Raw genomic sequence first — 24,707 nt, 5'->3', positions numbered from 1 at the left:
TGTTCATAATCAATGTGTTTTTCAAAAATTAAGATATGTGTGTTTCTTAACTCCTGAGTGTATGCTCAATTTTAATAGCAAGCAGCAAGTTTTTTCTTTGGTTTCCAATTCTGGTTTCCAATCAGAATTGTCGCAGGATTCCCTCAAAGGGATGGATTTTAAGCAGGTTGCAAAGTTAGTTACTGGTAGTCTTATTACCAAGAGGTTGCTTTTCTGCAGTGCAGGACTTAAGGAACAGACTTAGAGATCTTAAGATGTTGCAGTCTCCAGTTTTTAAAGGCACAGATGTTACTGCTGCTGCTGACTCTTCTGTTGTTGTTCTGTGTTTTGCAGACAGCCCTTAAAGCCTTTTTTTAAAGGGGAGGCCGAAATGGCTGCCTTACCATATGGCCCTTTACTGCTACCTTCCAAATATGGTATTGGGATTAAACTAACTAGACACAACCTGGGTCTTTGTGTGCGAACATTCACACTGGGGAGTCTGAGGCAATCGTGTCTTTTGTTCCGGAAAGAAAACCCATTATTTTTGGATGGTCTGAGGATTGAGTATTGGCACTTTGGAAGATGTTTCTTTTGTCCTTTTAAGGCAAAGTGGTAGTTGGAGTTCACCGATCAGGTCAGGTGACTCTCAGCGGCCATCCTTTGCAGAATTGTTTGCAGATTATGTAGAAACAATGTACAAGGTACGGGGAAGAGGCAGGAGAATGGCACTAAGTCATAATGCTCATTTGGAGAGTCGTTGCGGACACGATTGTCTAAATGACCTTCTTCTATGCTGTAAAACTCTGTGATTCAGTGATTTTAATGTTCATTTTTTAGAAGAAAAGTTAGTTCCAGAAGAATCCAAACCGATTACAGTTCATGTTTTAAAAGTTGTGGATAGGACATACCTTTACTGGGCATGACAGTTCATTATAACCTGGTTGTGTGGAAGGGAAGTGGAAGTAAGTATGTTTGTCAGCTTTCAGAAAGAGCTCCTGACAGCTTGGCGCATGCAGAGTTCCAAGCAGATCATGAATATTATCGACTCTGACCAGTGTTTCACCCATCACATTTTATATTCTACATTTCTGTTGTGTGTGTGAGACAACCAGACAAAAATTGAAATACAGGCTCCAAATGTTTGTGCCGTGGTAACTCGTACGGAGTACTCTGGCATAACTTTTTAACCGCATTTGTCAAGTTATAGGCTTGATAAAATTCCTCAGCTAATCCTGTGGGTGTATTTTGGGCAACACCTACTAGAATGTTCTGCTTTGACGACTTCTGCTTTCGTTGTGCTGATATCGCAACTCAACATCCATATACTGCCAAAATGTATATGGTTAATTAACGTTGGTTAAACCAGACAGGACCTACTGAGATGTTAGTCCTGATAATGAATAACATATAAATAGAAATAATATGGAGAGTTCAATTTCATACCCATTGCCTGCTCATTGTCTGAAGTTGATTAAATTCCAGACTTCCAGTTAACTTCATAGTCCTAAATCCCCCAAAAACCCCTTCCCAAAGTCTTTCATTAAAAAAACATCTATCCAGATTTTTTGACCAATTAATTTATTTGTAATGTTGTTGAACATCTCCCCCTCTGGAACTATAATGAGATTTAAGAATTGAGAAATAAAGAGAGGAAGGACTGAGAAGGAGGATGGATTAAAGTGGGTGAATTCAATGTCCAAGCAGATACAGAAATAGAAATAAAGTGAGGGAAATATTGGGTGCATTAAAAGAGAGACAAAGGTAAAGTAAAAAAATTGATGTTTTTAAGATCTTCCAACAAGAATTCATTACATGAAAGAATGTGAGATTTTGCATGTTTAACTGTTCCGTTTCCAGATGAGAGAAACTAATTGGCTGTCATTAACAATTATTGCATCATTAATGGCTACTTATGTTATTAATTACTAGACTTAATTTTCTGTGCAGGTTTATATTGAATGTCCTACAGTGCAGAAAGAAGTCATTCAGCCCATTTGAGCTGCACCGCCAACAATCCTACCCAGGCCCTATCCTCATAACACTATTCATTTACCCTGCTAGTCCCTCTGACATTAAGAGGCAATTGAGCATGGCCAATCAATTTAACCCGCTCATCTTTGGTGTGTGGGAGGAAACCCACGCAAATAGGGGGAGAACATGCAATTGGCTGGCAATTTGTGGTGATTTACAAGTCAAGGGACATCAGTTCTCCACAAATTGTTAGGAAATTTCCATATGAATGATGGTGTGCATTATCCAGATGCCATTCTTATTTCAGAGAATTCTGCACCTTTTTATGTTTCTGTTATCATGGATTTACATATTCTTAATTTCTCTGCAAATAATTTGCTTCAATAAAAACTTTTGCAATGAAATAATTATATGCATTAAAAATAAATTCACATTGGTGTGAAACACAACAGCACGATCAATATTTGGTTATTTACTTGACTTGGAGTAAATATATGTCCTTATTTTGAATTAATTTGTATTTTATAGGAATTAAGAAAGGCTGAGCTGGTTGGCCAAACTATAGTAATGCCAGCTATAGCAGGAATGGATTTTGTGAAGTCAGAAGGCATTTTAACTTTCCAACCAGGGCAGTCAAGCGTTGCACTGGACCTTATCCTTACTCCAGAGCAGGCATCTTCGAATCCGTTGCCCAAGCGATTTCAAGTAGTGCTCTACAATCCAACTGCAGGAACTCAGCTGGATAAGGATTACAGCACAGCAAACATCACAATAGTCACAGACGCCACTTCTCAGTTCCTCTGGGGTTTGGTTGATCAGTTATACCAACCCCTCGATGATGACTTAATAAATCAGATTCTTCAGAAACTGCAAAACAAGATTAATATTGAAGCTACAGGAGAACAGCTCAGTGCAGTAATAAACGTGTTTGAAAAGGTAAGTTTGCAATTCAAGACAAGCATGTATTTCATCTGACTTTGATACCATAATGCATATACATAAAATTATAAAGAGATTTTAAAAATATCTAGCATTTTCTTATTACAAAGTAAATCTGGGTCAACAATATAACTCAATTTGCTTGCTTTGAAAGTGTAATAATTATGTTCATTACAGAAAAGAAATTAGAATAACTTAGAATCATACACATTAATTTTTAGTTTTGCATAATAAGACATAGATGACTGTAACTGAATAGCAAATTGAGTAGAAACTAGTTCCACTTGATTCCACTTATCGAGGATGCCGTGCTAATGTCCAGTGCACTCTGGGGTGGGTGGTGGAATGAGAGGAAATTTACATTGATAAGGCTCAGCTTGAAGCAATTTTAGTCATTAACGATGAGCCAAATGAGAACTGTTTAATTCCTAGTAATATCATGTAACTCATTGTGATTTTCTAGATAGTAGGCATTTTCTGTTTGAAAGAAATTTGTGGGAGAGAAATACCCTATTTTCCACTGCTTGGCCCTGGACAACAAGTGCTCTCTTGAGACCATGGACCCTTCAGGCATTCTCCACCTGCACTTGCTGAACTCCGACGCCTAGGCCTTTTGCACTGTGGAACTTCTTTTAGAATTGCCACTTTGCCTGACATACTTGGAACAAGAACTCTGGTCCAGTGGTCCAATGAGTGGCAGCTTACCTGTAATGTGGAAAAGTGTTCAGTTTTCAATTTCAGCCACAGTAATCCTAATTCACATTACCACTTCGATGGCCAGCCTTCAGCACATTCAACTATTGAAAAGGATTTGGGTGTGACTGAAGTTTATGAATCATATGGCTCAGGGAGTTCAATGGGCAGAAAATGTTTCATGAGTGCTGAATGCACCCTTTTTGAATAAGGATGTCAGCATTTATCTTAAAACTCTATAACCAGCTGGTTCTCCTACATCTGGAGTATGCATCCACAGTTTGGAATCCACACTTTCAAAGAGATATACAGCTCACAGAAAGAGTGCAAAGACATGTTGCCAGGGAAATGGAAGGCATGAAGGGAATAGTTTATGAGCTTAACATTCCAGGATCCAGATGTTTCAGGCAAGATAGAGGGGGATGTAAAAGGGGTGGACGAGTTGCACGACTGGTTAAGGAGAATATCACAGCTGTACTGTGGGAGGACACCTCGGTGGGCTCATACAGTGAGGCAATATGGGTAGAGCTCAGGAATAAGAAAGGTGTAGTCACAATGTTGGGGGTTTACTATAGGCCGCCCAACTGCCAGCGGGAGATAGAGGAATAGATATGTAGGCAGATTTTGGCAAGGTGTAAAAGTAACAAGGTTGTTGTGGTGGGAGATTTTAATTTCCCCTATATCGACTGGGACTCACTTAGTGCTAGGGGCGGGGATGGGGCAGAGTTTGTAAGGAACATCCAGTATGTAGATAGTCCAACTCGGGAAGGGGCCATGCTGGACCTGGTATTGGGGAATGAGCCCGGCCAGGTGGTCAACGTTTCAGTAGGGGAGCAGTTCGGGAACAGTGACCACAACTCAGTAAGCTTTAAGGTACTGATGGATATAGATAAGTGTAGTCCTCAAGTTAAGGTGCTAAATTGGGGGAAGGCTAGTTACAACAATATTAGGCAGGAACTGAAGAATGTAGATTGGGGGCAGATGTTTGAGGGCAAATCAACATCTGGCATGTGGGAGGCTTTCAAGTGTAAGTTGATAGGGATTCAGAACCGGCACATTCCTGTAAAGATAAAGGATAAGCATGGCAAGTTGTGGGAACCTTGGATAACGAGAGATATTGTGAGCCAAGTCAAAAAGAAAAAGGAAGCATTTGTCAAGGCCAGGAGGCTGGGAACAACGAAGCAAGTGTGGAATACAAGGAAAGTAGAAAGAAACTTAAGCAAGGAGTAAGGAGGGCTAAAAGGGGTCATGAGAGAGCATTGGCCAGCAAAGGAAAATCCCAGGGCTTTTTATACAGAGCAAGAGGGTAGCCAGGGAAAGGGTTGGCCCACTCAAGGACAGGGGAGGGAATCTATGTGTAGAGCGAGAGGAAAGGGGCGAGGTATTAAATGAGTACTTTGCATCAGTATTCGCCGAAGAGAAGGACTTGGTGGATGATGAGTCTGGGTAAGGGTGTGTAAATAGTTTGAGTCATATTGAGATCAAAAAGGAGGAGGTATTGGGGTACTTGAGAAACATTTAAGGTAGACAATTCCCCAAGGTCTGATGGGATATACCCCAAAATACTGAGAAAGGCAAGGGAAGAAATTGCTGGGACCTTGAGAGAAATCTTTGTATCCTCACTGGCCACAGGGGAGGTCCCAGAGGATTGGAGAATAGCCAATGTTGTTCCTTTGTTTAAGAAAGGTAGCAAGAATAATCCAGGTAATTACAGACTGGTGAGCCTTACATCAGTGGTAGGGAAATTATCGGAGAGGATTCTTCAAGACGGAATTTATTCCCACTTGGAAATAAGTGGACGTATTAGAGAGAGGCAACATGGTTTTGTGAAGGGGAGGTCGTGTCTCACGAACTTGATTGAGTTTTTCGAGGAAGTGACGAAGATGATTGATGAAGGTAGGGCAGTGGATGTTGTCTACATGGACTTCAGTGAGGCCTTTGACAAGGTCCCTCATGGCAGACTGGTGCAGAAGGTGAAGTTGCATGGGATCAGAGGTGAGCTGGCAAGGTGGATACAAAGCTGGCTCGGTCATAGACCTGTACCTGTACACACCTGTACGGTCATAGAAGCCAGAGAGTAGCAGTGGAAAGCTGGGTTTCTGAATGGAGGGCTTTGACAAATGGCGTTCTTCAGGGATCAGTGCTGGGACCTTTGTTGTTTGTAATATACATAAATGATTTGGAGGAAAATGTAACTGGTTTGATTAGTACATTTGCGGACAACGCAAAGGTTGGTGGATTTGAGGGTAGTAATGAGAACCATCAGAGGACACAGTGGGATATAGATCGGTTAGAGACTTGGGCGGAGAAATGGCAGATGGAGTTTAATCTGGACAAATGTGACGTAATGCATTTTGAAAGGTTTAATACAGAGAGGAAATATACAGTAAATGACAGAACCCTTAAGAGAAATGGTAGACAGAGGGATCTGTGTGTACAGGTACACAGGTCACTGAAAGTAGCAACGCAGGTGGAGAAGGTAGGCAAGAAGGCATTGGCCAGGGCGTTAAAAATTGGCAAGTCATGTTGCAACTTTATAAAACCTTAGTTAGGCTGCACTTGGAATATAGTGTTCAATTCTGGTCACCACACTACCAGAAGGATGTGGAGGCTTTGGAGAGGGTACAGAAAAGATTTACCAGGATGTTGCCTGGTATGGAGGGCATTAGCTATGAAGAGAGGTTGGAGAAACTTGGTTTGTTTTCACTGGAATGATAGAGGTTGAAGGGCGACCTGAAAGAAGTCTATAAAATTATGAGAGGCATGGACAGAGTGGATAGTCAGAAGCTTTTTCCCAGGGTGGAAGAGTCAATTACTCGGGGCACAGGTTTAAGGTGCAAGGGGCAAGTTTAAAGGAGATGTAAGAGGCAGGTTTTTTACACAGAGGGTGATGGGTGCCTGGAACTCGCTGCCAGGGGGAGGTAGTGGAAGCAGATACGATAGTGAGTTTTAAGGGGCGCCTTGACAAATACATGAATAGGATGGAAATGGAGGGATATGGTCCCTGGAAGGGTAGGGGGTTTTAGTTCAGTCGGGCAGCATGGTCAGTGCAGGCTTGGAAGGCTGAAGGGCCTGCTCCTGTGCTGTAATTTTCTTTGTTCTTTGTTTTAAGAGTGCTTAAGAATTCTTGGATTACAATCTTTAGCGAAGAGAAGACTGATTTTTGATTTAGTTGAATTTTATAACTTGATACATGGCCTTACTAGCTTTAAGCCTGACAAGTTGTTGACTCGCAATTACAGTATTTTTCTTGATCATCATTATAAACGGCAGAAATTTGATTCACGTCTTGGTATTCGCAATTTCTTTTCACATAGAATTGTTGATACTTGAAATGCTTTGTCTGCTTTTGTTGCGAATGCTGAAACTCTAGTGGCTGATATGTTTCAGCCGTTCACGCCGACGGGATTTTCCCATTCTGCTGCAGTGAACGGAGATTTAGCTGGACACCAAATTCTCCCACTTCGCTGCAGCAGGAGTGTGGCATGGAAAGCTGGTAAAATCATGCCCAGTGACTTTTAGAAGAATTCTCAGTAACGCAGTATGATTTTTATGTATGTATTGTCTGATGTTGTTGTTGTTCTTGTTTTTAATACCGTGCTTATGTGCTTTGCACTGTATGGCCACAAAGGTAAATAAATAAGATCCTGTCCAACAATATTTTTTTCAGTTACAATTTGTTACCTTGAGTATGAATTTAATAGGTTAATTTGTTCATGGTCCAATAGGTGATACAAGAGGGAGAGAAGAGGCCAATCAGTGACACCACTAGAGAACTACTTTATCATAATCTTTGCGCACTACTCGACCCCACACGCAAGGACACTAAAGGATTCAGTCAGCTGGCTGAAGTGACCGAGACATTTGCTTTCTCACTGCTCACTGATGTAGAGTGTGGATCACCTGGTCAGAGGTAAAATTATTGAAGATTATTGAGATTGTACAGAATTAGTGAATAAAAGCAGCAACGATTATTTACACCCATCCAGGGATTGAAAATAATGCTTTGAGTGCTGAATATATTAGTAGCTTTCAGTAAATGACAACAAAGGAAAAGTATCATAAACCAGGCCCAGAGATATTGAGGAGTTGTAAGTAGCTTTTTAGTTCAAAGCATTCTTTAAATAAATGGAGAAAGAATGTAACCCTATTTTCCATCTTGGAATAGGAATGTTATGCCAGGGCCATAGCTAAGTACAAACATATTCTAATTTCAAGCTGTGACAGACCAGGCATTGTGTTGACAGTAAAATGTTGTTAATGGAAAATGGGATGATTTTTGGGACCATGAAAACTGGAAAATCAGCAACACATTCAGCTATTTTCCTATTTGCTTGTGGCAATGAAGTGATTCCTTTTTTTCTTCTTTTGGTTTTGGTTTACAAACAGACTCAAATCTCCACAAAATGAAATAGCCATTTGCTACAGGACTTTGTTTTTTTTTCCTTTATAAATCATTTGACTAAAACGCAAAGTATTTTTCTTAGTTCAACAGGAGTACAGTGCAGAAAATGATTTAGCATGGAAGTGACAAAAAACGTCAACATTTTGATTTAAAGATCCATATTTTATCAATAGTAATTTTAGAATGCTTAGAGGTCGAAATCAAATTTGGTGTAAGTGCAAAGGGTGTGGTAGTAGACTGCCATTAAACACCCACTCAATCTTCCTTCCTTTTGAAGGTATTTTGAATTATTACACTGAACCCATTTTGTGCCTCTGCTGAAATCGAAATTTCCTCTAAAATCTTTGTAAAAGTAGTTATGTAAAATTTTATGCAGAAGTTGTGAAATTGTAACAATTTTAAATCTTGCAACCTTCATTGAACCTCATTATTGCTTTTTTCCTCAGAATAAATGTGCTCTTAAAAATTGCAAAAAGACCCAATTTTGTCACACCTCTTAACAAAAGAGACTTTTTTTATTTTAAAAGACTGAATTGGAATTGGGACAATAGTGACTTCATGATGAAATTGGATTGGCACCGCATCCAAAAAAAAGCTTTATTAAGTTCCCTAGAAATCATAATTTAACCATTGTGCAATCCTCTTTGTTGGTGACTGTTAGGGAGAAAAAGACAGTTATTCAGCTGTAGTGTACTTCACTCTCTCACTCGCAAGAAAATCAGATGAAGATTCTTGGACTTTCAGACACCAGGCAGGATTTTATGGCTCGGTCTGGAAATTCCCGCCCGAGGTCAATGGCTTTTTCTGTGGTCCACTCGTCACCTGCTCCGATTCCATGGTGGAGTGGTAGAATTCCGGTGAATGCCTTCAATACGAACCATAGTACAGACTGACCCCTGTGCCCCAACTAGTGGTTCACCAGCCTCGAACCAAGAATCAAATAGTCATTTATAGTTGCGATCCAGTTACAAGAAATCAGCATAAATCAATCAACAGCAACATCTTCAGTTCAAAACTCTTCTCCACGGCTCCATCTTTTTACTGTCATGAGACAAACTCCGCTATAGGATTCCCATCACAACCAGCTTACATTCATTCGTATGAAAGAAGTAAAAGCAGTTAATACAATACAATTTAAATGATGTATTGGCCTACCACATGCATCAGAAGCACTCTCAGAATTTTCCAAATGTCTAGGACTATGTTTCAGTCCCCAGGTCGGGTGTGCAGTGTTGGGAGACATCTTGACTCAGCAAAGCCAATCTTTGAAAATATGTGCCCCCAATTCAGATTTTCAGTTGAGGAGAGGTAAATAGGTGTTGAGTGACCCTGGAATGAGTGTGGAGGCTACCAGGTGCAGGGTCAGGCTGGGTGCAAGGTCTGCCTCAGTGCTCCAGCACTGTGTTTAATTAAATAAAAAAAGAAACAAAAAAAAATCCCTCCCGCCCCACATTAACACTCCCTATGCCCCATCCATCCCAAGCCAACCCGTACCCCCCATACAGCTCCCTGGTCCCCCCAAAGCCCATACTAAACCATCCTTCGCTGTTGCTGGGTCAAAATCCTGGAGCAGCCTCTCTAACAGCACTGTGCATGTACCTACACCACATGGACAGCAGGAGTTCAAGAAGGCAACTCAACACCCCCTTCTTAAGGGCAATTAGGGTTGGTCAATAAACACTGGCCCCTCCAGCAACGCCCACATCCCATAAATGAAGGAAAAAATCCCCCTCGACCAACCACCCCCACCGCCTCATGGCCCGTCACACCCCATACCCCTCTATCACCCTCATGGCACTCCATACCCTTCATTTGAACTTAGTACCAACTCATGCCAACCTATGCACTCCCTACCCACCATATTTTGTCCTTACCACCGCCATAACAACTCACCTGTATTTTGACACTTCCTGGACAGTTCCTTGACACAAATAGTCCCTTGACAGCTTTACAGTTCCAATAGGCAGAATTTTATGCTCCCTATAAGGTGGATTCTGAGGCGGAGGGAGCATTCTTCTGGGGACCTTCCCAAACCCTGATGCAATTTCACGCTTGAGTCAGAGCCGTGGGCGGGAAACCCATCCGTTCACCTATTAAGACCCTTAATGGCCGCTTAAGAGCCTTTTCTACCCAGCCTCAACTTTTAGGCTAGCAGGTGAGGGCAGGGTGGGAGAGTGATAATAAAACCTTTCCCCAGTTTTAGTGGGAAGGTGGGAGGGTGCCTCAAAAGGACCCCTCAAAGTTGGGGCACACCCCGCCGCCCCCACCCCCCCATCACCCCCTGAGCGTTCCTGTACCCTCCCTCCCCAGGACTTAACATTTCGAAAGTCCTGGGACTTGTGGCCACTGCAGTGCTGTGCCTGGCCAGGTTGAAGAGCTGTCCACCAATCAATTTGACTGACAGCTCTCACTGGCAGGACTTCCTTCCAAGGGCAGATGGAAATACCACCCACTGCCAATCAACGCAACGGTGGCTGCACAGCAAGTGCCAACTCGCAGGATAGGGAGTGCCAATTACTCACCATCCTTAAAATTCTACCCAATGAGCTTGTGTGTAAATGTGTATAATCATGTTTAATTCTAACAATTGCAAAGGTTGCCTTAATTCTCCCAAAAGTGTCCTGGGACCTGGTCCAAAGTGGTATTTTACCTCTCTAAAGGGCCTGACTACCCAACAAATCCACCAATTTCATGTGTCCTCTTACCTGGTCTAATCTGTACAGTCCAGGATTCATGCAGCTGGAATTCACACAGTGAAAAATCCTGGCCCAGCTCCAGTCCCGCCCCTATGAAGGCAGGAAATGCCGGATTCAGGGCAAGCTTAGAGATTTCAGCCATTTCTGGGATTTTTGCCAGAGTGGAGAGACTCTCCACTGTGACAAAAATCTGGGCCTTCAAGTTGTACAAGTGAAATCCAGCCTGAATGATCTAACTTGTTTGTTTGTTGCTAGGGAAGAGAAGCAGATGGTCACATTTCTTCATTGCTATTACTTGAAGTACACATTATGGAAATAATGACGAACGGCTAAAACATTTCCAGTAAAGGTTTCAAAGTGCCAATTACCAAAAAAGTGAAGGTTCCCTTTGGGATGGCTTGATCATATTAGAAATTCAGAGTGAAATGGCAGTCTAGCTGGTTTCAAACAGCAAGATTTCAGTCTCAAATTTGATGCAGTTCAACAGACCAGAATGTTTATTCAACCCTCCTAGCATGGCAGGATCTCTTGTGAGCTGTGTAATTTGATTTCTTTATTAAAAGCCACTTGGCACAATTTTACCAGCTCGTCCCGCCAGTCAATCAGTGAGGCGAGCCAGTAAGATATCACGAGAGGCAAAAATCAGGATCGTGCCTGGTTTCTCACCTGTCGTGATGTTACCGGCGCTGATTTACCAGCAAAATCGCCTTCGAGCCCAGAAAGGGCGCAAAGTCAATTTAAATATGCAAGATATGCTTAGCACGTCATTAGTGAGTCCCGGACTATCGTATGGATCCCACCAATGGAGACCAGATGTGATGGCCTTGCCGGTGGGACCAGAGGCCAAAGAAGCCCCCAGGTGGCCGGGAGCAGGGTCGGGCAGTACCTTTTGGGCAGTGACAGTGCCCAACATGCCTGACAGTGCCCAACAAGCACCCAGGGGCAGTGTCAAGGGGGTAGGGCCTGAAAAGGGGTGGAACCAGGGTGGCAGCGGGGAGGGGGAGCTCTGTAGGGGGGTCAGGGAAGGGGAGAAATCTGCAGGGGGGTTTGATCACTGGGGTGACGATCGCGGGGCTGGGGGGAACTCTGCAGGCATCGTGATCGGGTGTGGGGAGAAGTCTCCAAGGGGTGGCGATTGGTGTGGGGGTGATATCCGGGGTGTGGGGGTCATGGGCAAGTGGGGGGCAGAGACCAACCCAGGGAGTGATTGGCAGTGGGTCCTGATGTCGGGGGTGGGAGTGGGGAGTGGTGGTGGGTGACAGGAGATCTCCCAGTACACTGGGAGATTGGGGCACCTGCGCAATGGCACCGCAAGAGCTTCGCAGCTGGCTTTACTGACAAGGTTGAACTCCCCCATCGCATCAGGCCTTTTTGTTAACTAAGTGCCATGCGATTGCGGCTGGGAGCTCACCCAGAAATTCCCTCCTGTTTTCACACTCGTTCAGCACTGAGAATTGTTTTTGTAAAATTCCACCCATTTACTTTACACCTTTTCAGTGCTTCACATTAGAATGTCTCAATGTGCTCAAACCCTTTGTGTGTTAATTTGCTTAAAGTTGCTTGAGAAAACAGTGCCTACAATTTATTTATATAGGGATTCAAACGCTGTGCTGTGCTAGTCAATGATCATCTGTTACCATCAAGTTGAAAGCTTGTTCTATCACCAAAGTTGGGGCAGACAAGCAGATTTTTTCCTGTGATTTTACAAAGATATTGGGAAAAGTAAGAGCAATGGGGCACCAGAAAGAAATAAACTTGCAGAGCTGTGGAAATGGAGTGGGGGAATGGGACTGACTGGATTGATCCAAAGAGAGCTGGCATGAACTCAAGGGGCTGAATGGTTTCCACCTGTGCTGTACTGTGCATAACAGCATGACTTTATGACATGTGGAAACTACTCTCCTATTTGTGGCCAAAGTTATTAAGGGAGAGCACATATTTGAAGAAAAGGATAAGAAACCAAACAAGGGAAATCGGACCGAACTGAACTGAAGAAAAACACTGATGAAGGATGGTGCGGTTGATCACTGCAAAGGCTGCAGAGAGGTTAGGGAGGGATAATACATTATGTTGTATGGGGACATCAAGGGGACACGAGATTGTTTTGGCAGATAAGGCAAAGGAGAATCCAAAGAGCTTCTACAAATCCATAAAGGGCAAAAGAGTAACAAGAGAGAGAGTAGGGCGTCTTAAGGATCAACAAGATAATCTATGTGTGGATCCACAAGAGATGGGTGAGATCCTAAATAAATATTTCTCATCAGTTTTCACTGTTGAGAAAAGCATGGATGTTAAGGAACTTGGGGAAATAAATAGTGGTGTCTTGAGGAGTGTACATATTACAGAGAAGGAGGTGCTGGAAGTCTTAAAGCGCATCAAGGTAGATAAATCCCCAGGACCTGATGAAGTGTATCCCAGGACATTGTGGGAGACTAGGGAGGAAATTGCGGGTCCCCTAGCCGAGATATTATCAATAGTCACGGGTGTGGTGCCTGAAGGTTGGAGGGTGGCAAATGTTGTGCCTTTGTTTAAAACAGGCTGCAGGGAAAAGCCTGGGAACTACAGGCCGGTGAGCCCTCACATCTGTGGTGGGTAAATTGTTAGAAGGTATTTTGAGAGACAGGATCTACAGGCACTTAGAGACGCAAGTACTGATTAGGGACAGTCAGCACGGCTTTGTGAGTGGAAAATCACGTCTCACAAATTTGACTGAGTTTTTTGAAGGCGTAACCAAGAAGGTAGATGAGGGCAGTGCAGTTGATGTTGTCTACATGGACTTCAGCAAGGCCTTTGACAAGGTACCACATGGTAGGTTGTTGCATAAGGTTAAATCTCAAGTAATCCAGGGTGAGGTAGCCAAATGGATATAAAATTGGCTTGAGGACAGAAAACAGGGTGGTTGTAGAGGGTTGTTTTTCAAACTGGAGGCCTGTGACCAGTGATGTGCCTCAGGGATTGGTGCTGGGTCCACTGTTATTTGTCATTTATATTAATGATTTGATTGGGAATTTAGTAGGCATGGTTAGTAAGTTTGCAAATGACACCAAGATTGGTGGCGTAGTGGGCAGTGAAGAAAGTTATCTCGGATTGCAACGGGATCCTGATCAATTGGGCCAGTGGGCTGACGAATGGCAGATGGAGTTTAATTTGGATAAATGCGAGATGGTGCGTTTTGGTAGATCGAACCAGGGCAGGACTTACTCAGTTACTGGTTGGGCGTTGGGGAGAGTTATAGAACAAAGAGATCTAGGGGTACAGGTTCATAGCTCCTTGAAAGTGGAGTCACAGGTGGACAGAATGGTGAAGAAGGTATTCGGCATGCTTGGTTTCATTGGTCAGAACATTGAACGCAGGAGTTAGGACATCTTGTTGAAGTTGTACAAGACATTGGTAAGGCCACACTTGGAATACTGTGTACTGTTCTGGTCACCCTATTATTGAAAGGATATTATTAAACTAGAAAGAGAGCAGAAAAGATTTACAAGGATGCTGCTGGAGCTTGATGGTTTGAGTTATAAGAAGAGGTCGGATAGACTGGGACTTTTTTCTCTGTAGTGTGGGAGGCTTAGGAGTGATCTTATAGAGGTCCATAAAATAATGAGGGGCATAGATCAGCTAGATAGTCAATATCTTTTCCAAAAGGTAGGGGAGTCTAAAACTAGAGGGCATAGGTTTAATGTGAGAGGGGAGAGATACAAAATGGTCCAGAGGGGCAATTTTTTCTCACAGAGGCTGGAACAAGCTGCCAGAGGTAGTAGCAAAGGCGGGTACAATTTTTTCTTTTAAAATGTGTTCAGACAGTTACATGGGTAAAAGGGATATGGGCCAAACGCGGGCAATTGGGACTAGCTGAGGGGTTTAAAAAAAAGGGGTGGCATGGACAAGTTGGGCCAAAGGGCCTGTTTCCATGTTGTAAACCTCTATGACTCTATGAGATGTAATTTGCCACTTTGGTTCGTGTTGTTTCAGTGATGTGACACGGATGACAAACTGATTGGAAGAGTCTGACATGGTGTTACAGGGTAGAAGTTTACATAGTGGAAATTAGGTTCACATTGCAGCCTCGAAAGTAAAACAGTAAATATTATGTAACTGAGGTCATGCTCTGATTAATTTTAGTTCAAGATGTTCAGCAAATATTAGTACAACTCTTACTGTTATGCTGAATACAGCATTCTTTGTCAAGTTTGGGAATAGTAACTATTCAGTACCTGATTGAACATACATCGATGCCACTTGTTACACTGAGTCTTAATTGTATATCTGGACATGTAACTATTTTCTGTGAGCTACAGTTTCAAATATCGTTTTCAAAGGTTCGGTGGTAATTGCATGGAAATTCATTTGATTGTCAGAGAATCACAGAATGGATACAAGTCAAAGGGGGCCATTCGGCCTATCATGTCAGTGCTGGCTCTCAGAAGGAGCAATTTACCTTGTGTCGTTCCCCAGCCTTCTCCCCTTAGCCCTGCTCATTTTTCCTTTTCAGACAATAACCCAGTTCCTTTTTACATGCCTTAATTGACCTGCCTCCACCCCACTCGCAGGCAGTACATTCCAGCTCCCAACCATTCGCTGCGTGAAATAGTTTTTCCTCATGTCACCATTGCTTCTTTTGCTAATTACCTTAAAATTGTGTCCACTTTCCCCGATCTGTTTAGGCTCCTCGTGATCTTGAATACCTCTGTGAAGTCTCCTCTCAACCCTGTCTGCGCCAACGAAAACAGTGCCAACTTCTCCAATCTATCTGCAACTGAAGGTCCTCATCCCTGGAAACACTTCTGTGAATCTTTTCTTCACTCCCTCTATTGCCTTTGCATCTTTCCTAAAGTGTGGCATCCAGGACTGCACATAAGTTTAACATAACCTCGTTGTTTTTGTACTCTATTCCCCTATTATGAAAACTCAAGACACACTTTGCTTTATTGAAACATAGAGACATAGAAACTAGAAGCAAGAGAAGGCCATTCGGCCCTTCAAGCCTGCTCCGCCATTCATTATGATCATGGTTGATCATCAAATTCAATATTCTGATCCCCCACTTGTAGAAACATGAACCAAGCTCTCAATCTGTCCTGCCCCCTTCAATGACTTATGCACATATATAGGCAGGTCCTTCTGCCCTTTTACTCCCTTTATAATTCTACCTTTATTTTCCATGGCCTGTTTCAAACAAAATGAATCATTTTACACTTCTCTGCATTAAATTTTATCTGCCACTTGTCTGCCTATTCCACCAATTTGTCTATGTCATCTTGAACTTCTACTGTCTACTTCTGTTGTTGTTGCATGGCTATTTAATGGGACCTTGTGATTTGTGCTGGTCCAGTGTTTCCAGTCATGTGTTAGTGAACAAGTTTGGTCTGCTACTGACTAAGTTAAGAACCTGATTTTAATGTTCAGACACGAGGGCAGAGGAGTAGTCCAAGAAGGAGAAAATCTGGAAGACTGTGAAGTGTATCTGTCAGTGTTTCTTTTAAAACGCCGCCTGAATTAATATATAATTTCCAGGTTTCCTGACCAATGAGTGTCAGGAGGCACGATGATAATCTGCATGTCTTGGTCTATTTCCCTGTCACCTCATCGTTCCCTTCGGTTGTTGCTGTGTTTTTGCCTTGCTTTCACTGGCAGGTTCCAGGCAGCCGGGGAAGCCATTGGTACGACCCAAGTTCAGTTGCATATGCTTTAATATTGCTCTAACTGAACAATAAGTATTGAAAGTGACAGCCCACCACCCTGGGGGGATTGCACACATGCAGCCTAATGTACTGGAGTGAAATACAGAAGTCATTCAGTCACTTTTCTGATGCACTCACGTGTTTCCAGGGTTTCAACCCACCTCTAAACATGTGCTCACCCATATTAAAATTTTTCCTGTGTTTCTAACACTTGTGGTTATGCATAGAGTATTCAAATACTGGCACAAGGTTGCCTTTGCACTTGATCAGTGAGACGCTGCCTCCTCCATATTTATATCCTTCTGCCAAAAAGATGTACTTCAAATTAAAATGTACCTTCAATCTTTATCTTTCATGGAATCAGACACATGGAATCCAATTTTGTATCGCAAATTACTATACAAGGTGTCTAGGTTCTAAAACATGAATGTCATTTTGAGTGAAACACGTTTCAGTTGTCTAGCTAACGCAACCTGTAAGAAACCTAACAAACATGTAAATGCTGTGCCTATTTTAGCACCCTGTGACCATTACAACTTCCTCAATGCTGAATTCACTCATTGTCAGTCCCACCCACAATTTCTGGTCAGGAACAGTGAGGAGGGATTCTATATTTAAATGGGCCCTCAGAGATAGTAAAGAGAAAAATGATGGGAATTTTGGGAGTGAAGACGTTTGAGTGCTGGAGCTACCAGTGTTAGAGGACTCAGCGTAGGTTAAATGCTGAAATGTGTCAGGCTCTGTTCAGCAGGCTGCATCTGGATACCTGTTTCATACCCACAGCAAAACCTATCCATTCAAATGAGGTCTGATTGTCTAATTAGCTTGAGCCTCAGGTCGGCTTAGACCAGTGTGTGTAGTACTAGCTGCAGAGATCAAATTTCTTGCCCAAAGTATTGAAATCATCTCAAAATTTGCTAAGTGAAAGCCTCATTATAATAATTAAATAAAACCAACCTGTCTTCTGAGAATGGATTATTTGCCAATCCCTCTTATCAACCCACCTTAAACACAGATATGGTTGGTTTGGATTTGGGCTTAAAGTTTATTAAATTTTCACGTGCTAAATGACTCATTTTGGAAGTTAAAACTCCTCTCAGTATTTCTGGATCACTGTTTAATTTAGTCACTTATATTTAGAAATGAATTTGTTGAAAATGTAAATATTTAGGGAGTGGTTGAGTGGCCTTAGTTCAAATGTTCAGTTTGGAATCACCGCAAGGTCTTTGAACTTCAGACAGGAAAAAAACTTTGAAACCTCATTTATCAATAGCAAAGCTTTTACAGAAAATACTTTAGATATTTATTTGGAAGTTAATTAGTCAAGTAAAATTCAGTAGTTATAAAGTAGCTCAAAATGTTGCTTTTATTTGAATCTGATTGTAGCTGGACTTGCCTCCATTATTTTCCCCGCGGTTGTCATCATGTCTGTTCATAGAATCATAGAAATCATAGAATCATAGAAACCCTACAGCACAGAAAGAGGCCATTTGGCCCATCGAGTCTGCACCGACCACAATCCCACCCAGGCCCTACCCCCATATCCCTACATATTTTACCCACTAATCCCTCTAAGCTATGCATCCCAGGACACTGAGGGGCAATTTTAGCATGGCCAATCAACCTAACCCGCACATCTTTGGACTGTGGGAGGAAACCGGAGCACCCGGAGAAAACCCACGCAGACACGAGGAGAATGTGCAAACTCCACACAGACAGTGACCCAAGCCGGGATTCGAACCCAGGTCCCTGGAGCTGTGAAGCAGCAGTGCTAACAACTGTGCTACCGTGCCGCCCCACCACTGTGCTACCGTGCTGCCCCACCACTGTGCTACCGTGCCGCCCCTGTTCTACAACCTGTTATTTGTGTAATAAAATACAGTCCACGAGAAGGATTGGCCTAGCAAATTCTTCCTCAACAATCCTAGATGGCTCAATGGCCGGCATTTTGTCGAGCCTACAGGACTCACGCCTACCATGAGATCGGAGAACTGGCAGGGAACCTCTATAAGTTCTGTGGGGGAGGCCCGATGGAACCAAATGCCCTTCACGCACTTAAGTAGCCACTGATGGGCTTGCCCTGCTATTAAGGTTCCCAGAGACCGGGGTCTCACCTGCTAAGAGCTGCCAGTCACTCAGAGGCCAGCAGCTCATCAGTGCTGCCAGTGGGAGCTGTGGCTGCTGGTTGGCACTGCACCCACCAGATGCCTAGGATCATTGTGGGCCCCTGGTCAAAAGGTGAGCGAGGGCAGGAAGGAGTTTGGAGGCAAGGGCAGGAAGGGCTCCTCACCCATCCCCCCACCAAGGCCCTCATCCTGGGAGGTTGCTGGCAGAGCTAGCAGAGTTTGTTGGGCGACCATGTGAGAGCACAGGAAAGTGGCCCCTATTTTATCCTTGACCCATAAACAAATTGTGATGGGCTCAGGGTTAATGGGTGTCAATGGCCTCGTAATAGAGCCTAATTGACGCCCTCTTCCTCCCTCTCTCTCTCTCTCCCGCCCGCGCCATCACTGTGGACCGGGATACCACGTCAGAATTTTCAGCCCTCCCGCTTAGTTTTACTGCTGCTGGGAGACTGATGCTGGACCTTTCCCATGATTAAGTGGGCCTGACCACCATGTTTCCCACTGCAAAGTTCTGCCTTAACCTTTGCCCGATGTTCCAGTTCAGTGAGCTCTCCAAGCTGCCTTAACTTAGTTGACTGATACCAACTTTGCTCGTCAGTTTCTCTGACTCGGGATAAAAATTTGTACCAGCATCTTTCATTTGATAACAACAAGATTATCTAAGATTGAACTGGGGAAAGATGAGCATTGGTCCAAACTGATCACATGAACTAAATTTATTTTTTGGTTTATCTGAGATATCTATCCTAGGGTTTGGAATTATCACCAGCAAACTTATTGTAACTTTTATTTTCCCAATTCTACAGGGGCAAAACAGTTCTTGATACCTGCCAGCACCTCACTATTAAATCATATCACTGGTATCCCCAACAAATCAATGGACACAAGTTTGAAGGGAAGAATGGTGATTCCCTGCAAGTTCCTGAACGGCTGCTGGAAGTACCTCCTACATCCTCGCTTACCACGGGAGATGGAAGCTGTCGACATGTGCAATTCACAGAGTACAGCAGCCAACAATGGTTTCAAACCAGTGTAAAAGGAATCGCACTCAACAATAAAGTAGGACGAATGTTCTCTAAAAATGCTTCTTTAAAAATAGTTATGCATAAAATTATTGATGACTCAGAATGAGATGAACAGATTGAAATAATGGGAGTGAAGTTGGTGTTTGATGGTATCAAATATGGTTTAAATATTTTTTTTCATTGACTTCAGTTGAACAGAGCAATCTTAGTTTTCTTCTGGTCTGGAAAGGATGTGCAGCCCGTGACATAAATAGTTTTCCGGCCACACTTGAGTGTCAGACACTTCCAGCCTCGTCCGTGGCTGGGATTTGCACATGCCACTGCAGTGGAAGGAGTGTTGGCCGAGTGCCAAATTCTCCATTCTCACTGGCAGTGGGACAGGCATGGGCAAGGTCAGAGAATTCCACCTGAGATCTTTGTTTCTCCTTGAATTCCACTTGCGTTTGTTCACCTGAATAAGGGGCAAAAAATGATAAAATTCTATAAATAATTGATTATGTTAATAATTTTCAGATAAAGACGGTTTTGAAGACAATTTCATGAATAACTGAAACAGTGCTTGGTGACAGTTTCTGAATGATTGTCATTGGTTGGTAATGGTGTTAAAAGACTTTTATTTCATTGTTGAACTGATATTACTTTCAGTTGAGTTAACCTGAGCATTACTCAGTGGTGCACCTTTTTACCTGGGCTGAATTTTACCAGCCCTCTAGGGGCAGGCTGGGAAGCAGTGAGAAACATCAAATGGCAAGGGAACGCAGGTAATGTTGTTATCCTCCTGCCACTATGGCATTTTAACAGTGGCGGGCAGCCCGCAATCCAAAGGCCAATTGAGTCAATTAAGTGACCTTTTAAAGGCCTCTTCCTGCTGATGCTGGTACTTTACAACTCTGGCAGCCTCCCCGCACCCTTGGGAGAGATTCCTCCTAATCAAGCACTCTGTGGCCAACAGAGGGGAGAACCCTCCCCATTGGCATTGGCTGCCTCAAGACAACTCCACTTCTGTCGTCACTGACCTCCCCGTACCCTCCCTACTTAACTGGGCCCAGCACTCCCAAACCCCAGTCACTCCTTTGGTTCTACTCCCAAGACATCCACTCTGCTGGTGCAGTCCCAGCAATGACCACCACTATTGGGATGCGCTGCTGAGCAGCTGGCATTCCAATTGGCCAACAGCACTTGGAGGTGGATTCATGGCCTTCAAAGGGACAAGAGTCCCAGCGGCAACAAATTAGTTGCTGAAAAATGCAGCCAGGGGGTCTAAGACCTGGCATCACGTCTCCTGCCGCAGTTCTAACATTATCTGGGTATCATATTGGATAAGAGGTTACATCTGCAAAGTGATTTGATCTTGGTTAAGTAAAAAGAATGGTTAAAGCTGTTTCGAATAATGTTGTTGTTATTATAATCCTAGTCTCTTCTGCTTCCTGCTGCATCCTAGATATTTTCCGCAAGCATAAAAGATCGTGGTTCACGGCCTCTTACGGACAACAATGAAATAATATATCAAATTCACACTCCAGACAGTCGCATTGTTCCACACAGATCTGCGTGTCTTCTGTGGAACCAAGCAGCTGAAAGGTGCAATTATGAAATAGTTGATTCTGCATGTCGTTTAACAACTGCATTCTTGTAATTAAATGCAAAAAATAGTGGAATAAATATGTAGCTGCTATATTCCACTTCAGAAAAAAAAAATGGTTTCAGTCATTTTCCTACAAATATCAATCTGCATATGTCAAAAGGGTCATAAATTAGGTGGGGACTCGGTCATGCTGAGTTCCATCCTTCCGTTGAACTTTTTGGAATAGTCTGTAAGAGGCGAAAACCAAAAATTGTCATCAGTATCGAGGGGTCTGTGTCGAAGACTCTGAATGTCAGAGGTCTGGATCCTCAGTGCGTCCCTCAAGGGCAGAAATGAGACTGATTTCAATGGAGTGAAAATCTGATGTGTCCAATTATATGTGGACAATCCATTCCACCAGATTGTTGTTCAGGTGGTGAAGACAAGGATGTGCTTTTGTGATCATTAACTTTTGAATAATTAAATCTGATTTTTGCAGTTAAATAATCCACATATAGGAGTTACAATTGTCAGTGGATATCCCTGTTACAACCTTGTTAAATATTGTTAATTTAGAATATTCCAAATAATTTAGTATTGAGTATTGCCTGAATATCCATGTAAAACGATAAGTATAATATATGTATAACATACTTAAGCAGCATGTGTCTTTCCCAAACAAATTAGGATCCTAATGACGTAGTTAGATTCCAGATTGTAATTTTAAAGGCCATAACTTGTGACACAAATGCTCCATGCAGTTGTACTATATTCCAATGGGGATTTTTTTTTGGACTGAGCCAGTGAGTGCTTCTCTTGACATTTGCCTAATTTTGTGATTGAACATATTAAACAAGCACTTTGCTTGGAGGGAATTAAAGTGTACAGGTTCACTTCACCGATTGCGTACTTCCAGAAAGGAGCCATACTCAAACAAAGCCACCACCTGATAGAAATCTACAAGATTATGAGGGGCATGGACAAAGTGGATAGTCAGAAGCTTTTTCCCAAGGGCGGAAGAGTCAATTGCTAGGGGATGAAGGTTTCAGGTGCGAGGGACAAGGTTTAATGGAGATGTACGAGGCAAGTTTTTTACACAGAGGGTGCTGGGTGCCTGGAACTCGCTGCCGGGGGAGGTAGTGGAAGCAGATACGATAGTAACTTTGAAGGGGCATCTTGACAAATACATGAATCGGAAGGGAGTAGAGGGATATGGTCCCCGGAAGGGCAAGGGGCTTTAGTTCAGACAGGCAGCATGGTCGGTGCAGACTTGGAGGGCCTGTTCCTGTGCTGTAATTTTCTTTTTTTTTTAATGCTTTTCCAATTCAATCAAATCAAATCCAATTCAGAGTCTCAACAAGTTGAGACATTTCCGATCCAGGCTGACAAGACAGGGCGAGCGACCAAACCACCCTGTCCTGGGCCTGATCTACATGAGCCAAGCTGATTGGAGAAGGGGGAGGTTCCTCCTTCAAGACTTGAGCTCATTTGCATCTTAGCCAAAAGGCAGAGATGCCGCTTTAAAAAATTGCTTCATATAATTTTCTTTGTTGTTTGAAGTGCAGGATGCACTACATATCTTTATAGCCCTGTCTCCAAATCCTGCTAACTTCAAGTTGGCCTCTGACTTGATGCATGTGATTACTCAGTTTATTTTTGCATATGCTGTTGTGAAAGTGAAGATAATGAGAAACATATTTCTACATTGTACGGTAAAGTTCTGCTCGCATGTTGCTAGCAGAATGCTTTGTCCACCAAAAACACTTGTCAAAAAATCAAAACGTGCATCCATAACTTTTTCCATCTATCAAACCTAGTAGATAGAGGATAACATGATGCCTGTCATATGATTTTCTGAAATTCACTCATGATGGGAAAGGCTGAGGAGGGATTTTAATTCCCCCCCCCCCCCCCCCCCCCTTTCCCCCACCACCACCTTGCAATGTCTCTCATCTTCCCTCCCTCCTGTTTGTTGGTTTGACCCCTCTCCTTCTGTACTGGAATACCTTCCAGTTATTGGGTACCATCCCCAGGAATCCCTTCTCCTGCTGTCTTTTCCATCCTGGCCGACATTGACAGGCTGACTGAATGTTGGGCAGGAAGCAGATTTAAAAAATAACTGATATTGAAACTCTGTCTCTAAATTTGCAGGACTTGCACACTCGTGGCAATTCTGGGTTTCTCCCCTGCACTGTTCCATCCACATAGCTGATTCATCCTGTCCATTTATCACAATGCCCATATCATTCACCTGGGAAAATTGATATCAGTAGCAGAATAAGGGCCTAAATAGTTTTACCCCCTTAGTGAACCTGATGATGAGCTTGCCGTATCTTTTACCGAGGCCCGCCACCAAACAACTAAACCCACGCCTCAAACAAGCAAATGAGAATCTAACGGTGTAGTTAGAATTGTAATTTTGAAGAAGATGTGGTGGAGCTTGTGGCACTAGTATTCCACGTATGTGTAGTAACAGTCCAATCGGGGAACGTCTGTAAAATGTTTAAATTCAACCTTTTTTTGCGGGGGAACTGCAGAGTGCTCCTCTCAGCTGCACAAAATGGCCAGCGGCCTGCCCAACCTCGGCTCAAACATCCATCCAAGCACCTACCCACCAAGCAGCTCTCTGCTGGCTTGCCGACATTCAATATTCCTGAGGTGGAAGAGTGACAAGCAGCATCAGAATGCGTGTTTGTCGTTGCAGCTTGCCTACCAAACTTCAGAGGAAGCCAGGGCCTCAAAACTGCAAGTGTCTCTTCACCACTAGAACAGGTGACCCGGTCAGCATGTTCTGCTGCCCAAAATTCACAACTGACCCCAGCAAGCACACTTCATCCTCAAGCACAATGACAGGGGATTGAGCCTATTTGCCATTTGTTATTGTCTTCTTGCTGACTGATGGTTCAGAGTTTCACCCACCAGGAATACATATTGGGCAATAGTGTTGCACACAGTCCATGACTGAGTAAACATTGTGGGCTGCAAACATGAACTCATCTGGTAAGCACTCTCAGCTGAGTAAGTTGGTCTTTTGTTTCCCTTACTGGCTGTGAGAAGGTCATTTTAACTTAATCCACCAAGTGGGAAATTTACATAATCAGATTAGTTTCTCTATTTTATTGGATTAAGATTAGAGGCTTATCACCGTGATTAAACCATGTTAGGGGCAAACATACATAGGTTGAATTTATTTTTTACCCAATGTGGAATGCACAATCTTTCCCTCTCCAATAAAAATACAACTTAGTGCAGGTTTGACCATAGCCAGACTACTGCCAATACTTTTACATCCAAAAGTTAGAATATATATGGCATCCAACTGACGAGAAAGAAATTATGGGCAGAATTGCCCAAAAAATGACGAAGGTTGGGATTTTCCGGCTGCACTCACCCCAAAGCTGGAAAATCCCACCCAAGGTCAATGGACCTTTGCATGGTCTGTGTCCCGTCTGCTACGATTCCCGTGGTGGGCAGGACTGGAAAATTCTGTCCTAAGTGTCATAACAACGAGAACCCACACTTAGTCATTTTTGGGGGAATAGTGAGTTGCACGCTGGTTCTGGGAGGGGCAAGGCCGAAACATAGTGGTGAGCCCGGCTGCAAAGCAATTGAGCACCATTCTGAAAGG

At 43.1% G+C, this 24,707-nt stretch overlaps 1 protein-coding gene across 1 annotated transcript in view; it reads left to right on the top strand.

Moving 5' to 3' along the window:
- Window positions 1-24,707, top strand: part of adgrv1 (adhesion G protein-coupled receptor V1) — a 504,809-nt gene that overhangs the window by 287,284 nt on the left and 192,818 nt on the right. Inside the window, exons 77-80 of the mRNA XM_078213879.1 lie at window positions 2,482-2,889; window positions 7,314-7,498; window positions 19,297-19,549; window positions 20,957-21,096. Of these exons, the coding sequence (XP_078070005.1) occupies window positions 2,482-2,889; window positions 7,314-7,498; window positions 19,297-19,549; window positions 20,957-21,096 (986 nt within the window). The remainder of the gene's footprint in view (window positions 1-2,481; window positions 2,890-7,313; window positions 7,499-19,296; window positions 19,550-20,956; window positions 21,097-24,707) is intronic.

This window comes from Mustelus asterias, chromosome 6 (genome assembly GCF_964213995.1).
Source record: "Mustelus asterias chromosome 6, sMusAst1.hap1.1, whole genome shotgun sequence".
Taxonomy (NCBI): domain Eukaryota; kingdom Metazoa; phylum Chordata; class Chondrichthyes; order Carcharhiniformes; family Triakidae; genus Mustelus; species Mustelus asterias.
This window is presented reverse-complemented; position numbering and strand designations above follow the sequence as displayed.